The sequence below is a fragment of the Lytechinus variegatus genome, chromosome 10 (genome assembly GCF_018143015.1).
Source record: "Lytechinus variegatus isolate NC3 chromosome 10, Lvar_3.0, whole genome shotgun sequence".
In the NCBI taxonomy this organism is placed as follows: domain Eukaryota; kingdom Metazoa; phylum Echinodermata; class Echinoidea; order Temnopleuroida; family Toxopneustidae; genus Lytechinus; species Lytechinus variegatus.
In genome coordinates, this window is record NC_054749.1 from 25748007 (window position 1) to 25759852 (window position 11846).

Sequence of the window (11846 nt, forward strand, 5' to 3'; positions counted from 1 at the left end):
TACTTTCTTCTTATTTCATCACCTCCTCATCTTCCTCATCCTTTTTCATCTCTTCCCCATCTTCTTTATTTTCTCCTCTTCCTTTTATTGCTGCTTATCCTTCATCATCGTCATCATCAAGATTTTTTTCTTCTTCTTAAAGATAATCCTTCATATTCTATTTATTATAGTTCTCCCTTCATCATTATAACATTGTCGTTGCTCTACTTTTCCATTCTTTGTCGTCATCTTTTCCAAATTCTCTATACGGCCGTGACCATGTTTCTTCGTAACTTCGTTCTTCTTTTGTATTCTTCTCCCTGTCTTTCTTTCATTAGTCTGCTTCTTGCAATTAACCTCAAATCCACGACCCCGTGTTTTATCAGACTTTTTCATGCATTTCCGCACCCTGCCATGCAATTGTGGGGTGGGAGGCGAACCCGTTAGATTGAATCATCTTTGAATGAGCTCGCATCTGATTGGTCAGTGCGTCATGCGGCAGCTGTTGCGGGCTAGAATTGATTTTCATCTGTTGAATATATAGCGTCTTTAAAGAAGCAATTCAGTATAAAACACGCGTATCTCAGCGTGATTGGAGCCTGTTGAATCGTGCTGAGGAGTCTTAGGAGTATTAGGTAGGTTGTTGGTAGGCTGACACCTGTGCCTTCTTTCAACCCTCTCTTATCTTTTATTTACTCCCTTCGCATACACTGCAAGGAAATGCTCATTCCACACTCTCTGTTCATGATTTCAGCACGAGGATTATGAACGAAAGTAACCGAAACATGAGTCAGACTTTTTTTCCAGGTTGGGACTTTTGAAGTTGAGTTGAAAACAGGGAGAATATCATTCCAAACTTTTCCTGCCTCTTCAGCGATCTCCTTTAGATGTGAACTTATCGACCGTCTTTATAACTCTCCTTATAGAGACAGGGACCAGATGCGTTGGTCAAGATGAATAAGACAGAAATCGTCAGCCTCTCTATAAATGTGATATTAATGCTGCTCGGACTGTCGGGAAACGCAATCATAATCGCTGTGTATGGTCGTAAGAAAGCCAAGAAAAGCACCGATACGCTCATTCTATCCCAGGCCATTCTAGACTTTACGGGTGGCATTATCGCACCAATAGATATCATCCGCACACTCGCTGACCCTGTCAAAAGCGATGCCCTCTGTAAGTTTACCATCTTTATGCTCCGGATCGTGGCGTATTCGGCCCTCTACCTCACCTCCGCTATCGCCGTTGATCGGTGTATACTCGTAAAGAGGCCGTTCGATCGCCGTACCTCGCCCAAAACGGCCTTCGTTGGAGTGGTGATTTCGGTGATGTTCGCTGGCATTTCGCAGTCCTACAACTTCATTTACATTGATTTGGCGGACTTTGGAGTTTGTGTAAGGAATGGCATGCCAGCAGCCATTGAAATATCTGTCTCTATCTTGACCACTGCCTCCTTTGCAGTGACACTCGTTCTGGCAGTTGTTTGCTATGGCTTGATCTACGCCTCGATTCGTTCTCAGGCTCGGGTACGTGCGGCCATGCTGGAATTGCCTCAGTCAACAGCTGGAAACAGTGCCTCTGTATGCGAGAATGCTACAAACTCCGATTCAACCCACCACCAAAGTACATGCAATGGACATGACAACGTATTCATTGCAGCAAAACACAAGGATAACTTGGAAGCGTCCATTTCTAATAAAGACAGAATCGCCCATCCCGTACCCCAGGGGAACGACGAAGTATTCACGATAAGCAGTGGTGGGCCTAATTTGGGCGCAACCACACCCAAGGAAAACCCTCACCAGTCACCCAAGAAGGAAAGATTGGTGAAGCCACGAAGAGACCACAAGACAACCAAGATGCTTCTTTTCACCACCATCATCATTCTCCTGCTCTGGTTACCTTCCACTGTCCTCAACCACATACCCGGTGACGTCCTCATCAGGTTCCGGAGACAGTCTGCGGGGAAGAATGCCCTCATCTATTCATGCTTTGCCATGAGAAGCATCAATCACGTCGTCAACATATTTATCTACCTGGCCGTAAATACGCGATTTCGTGGGGAATGTAAACAGCTTTTCAAAACAGTACGGTAAAAGCAGAAAATTCTAAAGACTGTTACGGCGTCAGCCATAGGCGGCGGAAGCGGGGGGGGGACGTGTCCCCCCCTAAATTTTAGGTGGGGGGACGGACCCCCCTAAAATTTTTTTGCTAACCTTTTTTTTTTTTTTGTGCTTGTCAATTTTTTTCCCTGCGTCCCCCCCTAAATTCACGTGGACCCCTATTGAAACGTGTGTTGTCCCCCCCTAAAATTTAGGTTGATTACAAAAATTTTTGGAGCACATGTCCCACTTTTTACATGTGTCCATCCCAAAATTTCAGGTAGACACCCCCAAATTTTTTTTCCTTCCGCCGCCAATGGCGTCAGCTGCTGTGGACCGGGGGGGGGGGGGCTGAGTATATAATGTATAGTGGGCATGTGCCGCGGAGGGGACCCCCATGTTTACACTCAAATTTCCGTTTTAAGTCATAGCATTTTTGTCTTATTGAGAAAAAGAACAAAGAAAAGAAAGTCGCTCCAAAGCATATAATTTTCTTCTTATCGTCGCATATTTTCCGTTACGCCGTTCCGGTCGCATTGGTCTGCTACGATGAGCCGCAATGTTGGTGAAAAGCAGTTGCAGAGCGCTGTCCGACTATCGCCTCTGCGCCCGTGCCGCCGGGCTATATAGCTGCATGCACGTTTGCCCGTTCCATAGGGATGCATACGCACTCACATGCAGGCGACCCGTTCCAATGACCCCCGTTTTCACAAACATCTGTAGTTCCGAAGCCCCTCCTTTTTACAATTAGCCCTCTCCAAGGCCCCCTTTTTTTTTGTCTCGCCCCGCGGCACATCCCTACTACTTTTTTGGTCGAGTGCCCCCCCCCTGGGGGATGTGGATGGCCTCGTCTTACAATGGACCTGCAAACAGATGGACGATTGACGTGAGCCTTAATTTTTTGATGGAATGATAATCACAGCCTCATGATTTTGTGCACCTTGATGAGAACATGAATACAGGTCTTTTACAGGTCTTTTAATAATGGCGACTACCAAGGCGTATCTGAAGTGACTATTTATACATAGGAACCGTTTCCAGGTCTTGCACTTTATTGGTTGATATTTTGTATCAGAATATTTAGAGCAACGAAATTGAACACCAAACGATTATGTGTAATATGAAATGTGAAATTATTCTGATTTACAGTGACCTCATACGTTGTATTTCATTTCTTGAAAAATGCAGACAGTTTTCCCAATCGATAATATGGAACTGGGATTACTAATTTTAAACCAGAGTTGCACATTGATTGCCGAATTCGAATCTCTTGAGGCCAAAGAAATCATTTCGACGTCGTTCGGTAAAGTTCGTCTTAGCAAACGAATTAAACGGTTCATTTTTTTTTAACGTTCTGGACGAGAGAAAAAAAATGATTCGACTAAAAACTTGTTGAAGGTTGACTCACACAGCTGTTGCATCTAGCTGCATGGGCCGCACGTAGGCTAAGGGTCGGGGGGATTCAGAGAAATTCCAATCTGGCACCGAGTTGGTTCTGAAAAGAGATATAAAAAGAGAGAGACGCACAATTGAAAGCACGAGGACGATCCATGAGTCAAGATATGCCGTTTATTGATTCTGAAGACTCTCAACACCCTCTTAAAAAAGGATTTCCTCAAGTCCAAAAAAATTTGATCAATTATTTAGATTAGCTTTTGCACATTTCGTGTCGATGTCTCAATTTCTTTTTTTCACATGATATATAATCTTTAAATCGCAGCACACAATCTCTGGAACAGCATTACAGATAATGCTGTTGCATACCCGGTTATCTTGGCGTCTCCTCCCCTGTATGTTGATGTTTGAAGGCACATAATTGTTCGTAAAGGCTATTTATCTATTGTTGTCTGTTCTTCATTCAGTGCTCATTTTTTATTCCTTGTGTATCGAGAATACTATAAATGTTTGTCCCAAACAGCATTTTCTACATAAAATAGGCCTAGTACTAAAATTTCCTTATCAATTGGAATTCCTCCCGTAACATTTGAATTCCAAATTACTGATTAAAAACATAGATTAACGATTAAAAACTATAGAAAATATTTCAATGTGGCCTTCGTTAACGCTATCATGTTAAGCAGGGCCCGCTGGGAGAGCATTTTTCAGAACTGAAGTGACTACCCTTGGTAAAATATGTCGTTACTATTATCATTCTTTACCTACATAAAAACCTTAGACTTTAGCAGTGTCTGCTTAAAAAGGAATACTAAAATGTGGTAAAATTTATTCAGTTTTAAGAACTGTGATTCTGAAGAACTTCCAATTAACCCCAAATCTACGACCCCGTGTATTATCAGACTTGTTATACCTCAATGATCTAGTCCAGGGCTTCAAATTTTCATACTTTTAACCTCTAAAGTTTAATAATGGCAAAAAAATGTCATGCTTTCGAAAATAAGCACGTGCATAAAAAAGGAACCATTTTTGGTTTGATTTGAGAAAGTATGCGGTCATCATTCACGTAAAATCTCTGAAATCCGTACACTGTAAAAACTGCGGTGTTAAAACTGACACCAATTGGTGTTAATAGAGGACCACACCCTGAGGTGTTAAAATTACACCCTAGAGATTAAGCATAACACCAAAGAGTGTAAATGTAACAACAAAAGGTGTTATAGTAACACATATAGGTGTAAAACTAACACCACCAATTTAACACCGGTGTAAAATAACTGGTGTGGTCGTCTTTGTACACCGGTTAACACCACAGTTTTTGCTGTGTAAATTTTTATTTAGGACTGAGACGAGATGTCTACGTTAAGTAATTTGATACGTGAAAGGTTGGTCGGATGTTTAAATTTCTCAGTCATTTAAGGAAATACACCGAAAATGATAAACCAGAATGCTATTTCGCCTAACTTAATTGTGGTGATATAATATTTTCCTTTGACAATTAGGCCACAAGATACAAAAGTTGCAAAATAAGACATGTAGAGTTGTTCTCATTGTCAAGACTTTGGCCCTGCGTGTTTTTCTATTAGTTCAATGCATGAATTACGACGACGGGAAACTCTGTAATATATAGACAGAATTCATTTAGATTGTCAAATTATGACGTTTATTTTTAGAAGATATTTTTCTACTTCTACTTCACGACGAAATTGGCGACGAAATTCACGACGTCGCCAATTTCGTCGTCAATATTCAAACTGGCGACGTCGTGAATAATTCGCGACTAGATTGGCGACGAAATTCACGATGTCGTGAATTTCGTCGCCAATTTCGTCGTGAATATTTAAATTGACGACGAAATTGGCGACATCGTGAAATTCGTCGCCAATTTCGTCGTGAATATTCGCGATTTGGTCTATTTGCGATGTCCCTTCAGGGCCACCATACCCAAGATCTTATAATCCACGAGGTATTAAACTGTCATTTCCGAATGCTCGAGGAAATCACTGAACGCACATTGTCTAGAGGGGCTAAATATTCGACCTTACATCCGTATTTATGGGACAAAGTTTATATAAAAAAGGGTCGAAAGTGAACGAGGCGAGCGAGTACAAATGTTGAGCTTAGATTTTGACAGTGCATTTTACCATTTTCCATTTCCTTTTCTTTCGTATACTCCCATTCCCTCTTTCTTTACACAGGTGGCATGTATTGGTGTGACGGGATATTGATTTTCCACTCGTCTCTACCCATCTGTTTGTCTCTTCTTCTAGGCCTTTTTGATGTTATACAATATTGTACATTATTTGTGTAAATATTTCTCTTATCATATTTGTATATTAATTTTGTGTATCTAAATTGTGTTAGGTTACCCTTTCGCAGGGGCCGCGGAAGCGCGGGGGGCTGAGGGCTTCAACCCCCCCACTTTTTTCCAAAACCGTATACAAAAACGTAAAAATGATCATATGATTGTGATTTTTTGCATGGTCAGCCCCCCACTTTTGGCTCAGCCCCCCCCCCCCACTTTGAAAACCGTTCCGCTGTCCCTGTTTCGTATGTTCATATAATAATTGTTAATTCTTTTAGGATGGAAAACAAAGAAATCTCCTTTGAAGAAGATTTTGATGACGGAAGAATATTTTATCCTTTGTCATGCTATTTTAGGTTACTCGGGCCTACTTACATCTGGCAGGCAACAAAATATTCATTCGAGCTTACCCATTCTCAATTTTTGAATTTGATATTGCTGATTGACAAAAATGAATGGATAGGGCCTATGATTGACAATCTAACACTGACTCTAGGAAGGGTAATTACAGTAACTGAACTTCCTTTTTCCAAATTGGGAAGATATATCACCACATTGGAACTTTTTTTAATGGCAGAAGAATTAGGGCCCTTTTATTGTCTCAAGTGATGAATTTGAGCCTGTCAGGTGTATACTGGTAGTAAATGTTTAACCCTCGAATTTCGTCCTTATTTTTTATGATTTTTTTAAAAGTGCCTATGGGAAATGTTTTAGGCCTGTGATACCTTTATCATAATGTCTTATTAAAATCATGTAACTGTGTAATGTTGAGTGTTCATAAGAAACTGGGCTTACCAGGGGTCCGTATTTTTTAACACATAGCATAGTAATCATCGTAGAATATAATTAAGATTGATATTGCATAGACTAAAATGCACGATCAATCGTGAAAATCAAACTTACAATTAATCGCTATTCTTTGTCTTGCAGGAACCTGATCTTACCTTGAGATATGATTGGGTACTAAAAAAAAAGAATCAGTTTATTGATTTATTTCGCCTTCCTATTCCGGCGTTGGCAACAAATTTTTGTTTTCTTTTTTTTTCTTTAGTTACTTGAATTATTGACTGAATGTAATTGCGCTAAATGAAAAAGAAGAAGATACTCAATGAAAAACATCAATGACAAAACTCGATTTCATAACGTCTGAATCTGAAAAGTTTAATGGTGATTTTATGATAACAAATAGTTTTGTTATACAATAGACATGATAGATGAAATCATTTATTACTTGTTTTGCTCTGCCAAAAATTGGCATAATTTAAAAAAAGTTTTTTTTAATGACTGATGATGTACATTACATTTACGTAAATACTGACGTCAATGTCCGCACGTAAACAACAAATTTTTGTCAATGTTTAAAATGATTATAGGCTTCTCCTATTGATATCTTTCCATATTAAAATCGATATAAGCGCCAAGAAATTTCTTGTTTATTCATATATTTCTTTTTCTTCCAAGATAAAGAAAAGTAGGCAGCAGAAATTAGTAATAAATCGTGTAGATAATTATGTTTTAAAAGTCTGCGTGAAGATTGATGATAAAGATTATCATGTAGCTTGGGGATTTTCAAAAGTCGGATTCTGGAGAAAGCTGCAGATCCGATTTCACATATTTACAGAACCCACAGGAAGAGAATCATATTAGGCCATTATATACGTGTCTCCACTGTCAATAAATTGTAAAAAAAAATATGATTTTGGTTTTGTATAACAAAATGACGCCAACACAATTGTGATAATTTTGAATCTTTTAGAAGAGATGATCAGATGGCAAGATCTTGGATCCGAGATCTTGCCATCTGATCATCTATTCTAAAAGATGTAGACATGGCGAGATCCAAGACCTTATAATCTGATCATCTCTTCTACAGGATGTAGACATGACGAGATCTAAGATCTTGTCATCTGATCATCTCTTCTACATGATGTAGACATGACGAGATCTAAGATCTTGTCATCTGATCATCTCTCACACAAGATGTAGACATGACGAGATCTAAGATCTTGCCATCTGATCATCTCTTCTACAGGATGTAGACATGACGAGATCCAAGATCTTGTCATCTGATCATCTCTTCCACAGGATGCATGACGAGATCCGAGATCTCGTCATCTTATCCCTTTGAGACATGACGGGATGATTATATGAACATCTGGGCGGCACTTTTAAGCTTCCATACTCTCTCCATCTTTTTTCCTCGTCTTCCGTCTCCCTCGTCACCTTTACAACAAGTTTTTTAAACTTTAAACAATTGTTTAAACTTTTTTTTATTTGTTTAAACATTTTCAACATCTTGTTGAAAAAATAAACAATTTGTTTCAAACAAATGATATTAGAGTGACGGGCTTGAACAACCTGCTTGAAATTTTAAACAGCGTTTTGACAAATCCTCCTTCCTTTCTCTGTCTGTTTCTCTCTCTGTCTCCCTCTCTGTCCCTTTCTTTATATTTCTCTCTCCCCGTCTCTCCCTCTCCCTCTCTCTTTATCTCTCAATTTTCATTAAAATCCCCGTTTGAATCTCTTCATCCAAATCCCTGTCATCCCACCATCATCATCCCAGGTGGCGTTTCATCGTCGTTACCAAAGGAACATTTATCATCATTATCATCATCATCATCAATATTATTATTATTATCATTATTATTATCATTATTATTATTATTATTATCAATCATTATTATATCAAATCAGTTTCAAGACTGAAAGTTTATTTTCAATTCTGATAAACTCCGGGAATCCATCATATTCAAGGTAAATCTTCTCAACACCCATAATCATGGGATTAAATTGCACCAGATCCATTGACATTTACCTGTATGCTTTTCTATAGAACAATTACGCTAATGAATTCATTCTTTTTCAAACCTATATCGAACTAAACGAGATCAAACCCCATCGTGACTTGCATATCTTTCTCCTTTTTCCTCCTCATCTTTACAGCCATATGCGAGACATCACGTGGGCAATATGAAAATAATTCAATTTAGCTTCATCTTAACCAGCATCTTAACCTTGATCCTTGATTGTTATTATGCCAGTACATCGACAGACCGAATACATGCAGCTTCATCAGTGTAGATATTATTTTGTTAGTAATAACAACCACGTGAAAGGCTCGTGACAATTAAGATACTGTCTTATTATTTGTATTACTTAGGACGAGTATAATAGGGTTGCTCTTGTGACGCGTGTATAAAAGTAGCAAACTATCACGTGTGACGTGTTTTGATGTTGTATCCAACCGCCGCTCCTATACGCCATAAAACCCCATGAAGGGCGCCCCATTAAAATGAAACTTACATTACTTCAGCGATACTATCATTACAGTTGTTTGCAAACACGACCGTTTTTGCAAATGCTAGTAAACGTTTGCATAAAAATGAATTCTCAAAGAATTAAGAACATGTTTCAACTTTCTTTACGACAAGAAAAATTATTTGAAACAACGAATCTCTTAGAGGGTGTCTCACTATAAGCGGCCAATGCTTGCGAACGTAGAGAATTTGATATTTCTCCAGGGGCCAGTTGCATAAAACTTTTTACCTGAGAAAACTCAGGGTTGTTTTTATTGGAGTTTTTGCCCTATGTTAAAGTTAATGGCAGATATCAGACTAACCTTAGTTTTCATTTTTTTTTTACCAGAGTTTTCTCATGGAAAAAACTTTTATGCAACAGGCCCCAGGGTTCGCTAATGCTTGCAAAAGCTTCATAACAGTTTACAAAAGTGTTTGTGAACAGTTTTAATTGTTAGTTTTCTAATTTATGAATTTATTTGCGAATCTATCCGCAAATATTTGCTTCCTTTTGCAAAACAGTCGGAATTTAAGCGTTTGCAAGCAGTTGTAGTTCCCACCGTCACGAGTTAATGGTCTACAATCCAAACGGCGTATTTAATCGTGATCTTATCAGATCGTATCAGATCAATCAGAATTTATCCACTGTATATGATTATGTTAATACCATGAGTATTTGTACGATGATTTGTATTATAAATAATTATTTGTCTTTGTGAACAGTGTTTTGTTAATATTGAATTATAATAGTTTATAATGTACCGTACCATCACTTTGATTTTGAACTGAATAATTAATAAATATTATCACAAAACAAAAAAATTGTGGCAATCGTATCGATCGTAGAATTTTGAATGGTTCAACGATTTTACGCGATCAGTTACGAAAGACCATCGTGGCTTTCGTAAAGGATCGTATGACGTGAAACGAGGTAGACGATATCGATGAAGCTGTCTTTTAATTTGCCAATCATATAGCGACCAAATTACCACATGGCTCCCGTCATAACCAAATGATTAAGAATGTGCGTTAAACGTTTGTCAACATATTTTTTTTTCGTTTTGAATCAGTTCGCAAACATATTTGTGATATTGCAAACAAACATTTGTACTAAGAGTTGGCAACACTGTACTTGTAAGAAAAATTGACGAATCCAACTTCGCACCGTTCGTAAGCATTCGCCACTCATTGATCAATGAGCTACTCATTAATCATGAGCCACTCATTGATCATGAGCTATTCCCTTTACGACAAGAAACACTGTTTGAAACAACGAATCTATTTACTATTTTTTTTTTCTTTTGCAACAATTTACGAACCTTTGGAAACCTTTTACGAACCCTATTGTTTGTTTGTTTGTATTTATTTCCATATAAAAAAGATGAAATATATACATAATCAATTAAACATAACATACAGATGGAGGATGGCCCATTTCAGCGGTATTTATAAGATACCACTGTTCTTCCATGGGGTCCTATCAAATCCCCCAATTTATTCGCCACTCATTGAGATACCACCATCACTAAATAGGAGACGTTCATGATTAGAAGTCAGGTGACGACATGCAACCGGTACGATTAGTTTCAAAATAGATTGTTGGCAAATTGTCGCAAACAGTCACCAACCAGTTTGTGAAAGAGCTTCATCCTACTTGGTGTCACCATCGCCAACACTTTGACCTGGGCTCGATCCTACGTCACATGCTTGACCAAAAGGTTGCAACGAGGTTGCACATCGTGATGAGCCGCAATCAACACACTAAGAAATAAAGGTTCAAAATTGAACCCCGAAAGGTTGATGCAAAATCAGCACCCTATGGGTTCAAAAATTGAACCCCTGATTTGGGGTTCAAAATTTAAATCAGGGGTTCAATTTTTGAACCCCTGATTTTGCATCAACCTTTCGGGGTTCAATTTTGAACCTTTATTTCTTAGTGTGAAGGAAGAGTCAAAGAGTGACATCTTTCCTAAATTGATTTAGATTGGCCGAGAAGCAGTTTTACTGTGGTAAATTTGTCGGATAAAAACAGGACTTCTCGGATAAAATCTTCCCAAAAGAAAGAAATTTTGTTTGTCTCTGGAATACCTAAAAAACATTGTGAGCGCATCACATTTCAATACTCCACAGTGGGTGAGGGATGTGCATACATTGCGTGAATCTAATTACCGGTGCTAATAATAAGATTTAAGTGCCTAGATGCGTACAATGTATGCCATGAGTGCCTATAACCAGATAATGAAACAGTAGTTTTTAAAAGGAAAATTCAATCCGCACAAAGCAGTCATCCGTCAAAGTCGGTAGGATTGGCAATTACATCTCATCATGGATTTACTTATTAATACTGTGGGGTATTACTATTTATCCTCATGAGATCAGGCACAGTAAGAATGTGATGATATCGGAGGTGTATCCCTGATTTCATCGGCGGGTGGGGGAGGCATATATATATATATATATATACATGCACACGAAATAATTACATAGTTTACAGCATGACTGAGAACTAACAAAATAAAGTGTACACATATTGATTTATAATTGTGTTTTATACTTTATAGACAATAATTTGCAAATGTCAGCGAGCGAGTAAAACTTAACATCCTCTCAAGGTTCCTAGCATGTAATTTGATTTCTTTTCACACGGTCTTATAGCTTAAATTGGTGAGGAAATTCAATGCAAAGTATGATTTTATTTTTAATTGCAATAGTTTCTAGAACTGAAAGGAAAATTCGATCCGTTCAAATCAGTCATCCGTCAAAGTCGGT

The 11846-nt window shown here is 38.4% G+C and overlaps 1 protein-coding gene across 1 annotated transcript; it reads left to right on the forward strand.

The window, feature by feature from the left end:
- Positions 1-932: 932 nt before the first annotated feature.
- On the forward strand, positions 933-2075 carry LOC121422691 (oxytocin receptor-like). Its single transcript, XM_041617857.1, has one exon. The coding sequence runs from the start codon at positions 933-935 to the stop codon at positions 2073-2075; it is 1143 nt and encodes a 380-aa protein (XP_041473791.1).
- The last annotated feature ends 9771 nt before the right edge of the window (positions 2076-11846 follow it).

Coding starts and splice junctions, on each gene's coding strand:
- LOC121422691 (XM_041617857.1), top strand. CDS start 933: ATGAATAAGACAGAAATCGTCAGCCTCTCTATAAATGTGATATTAATG.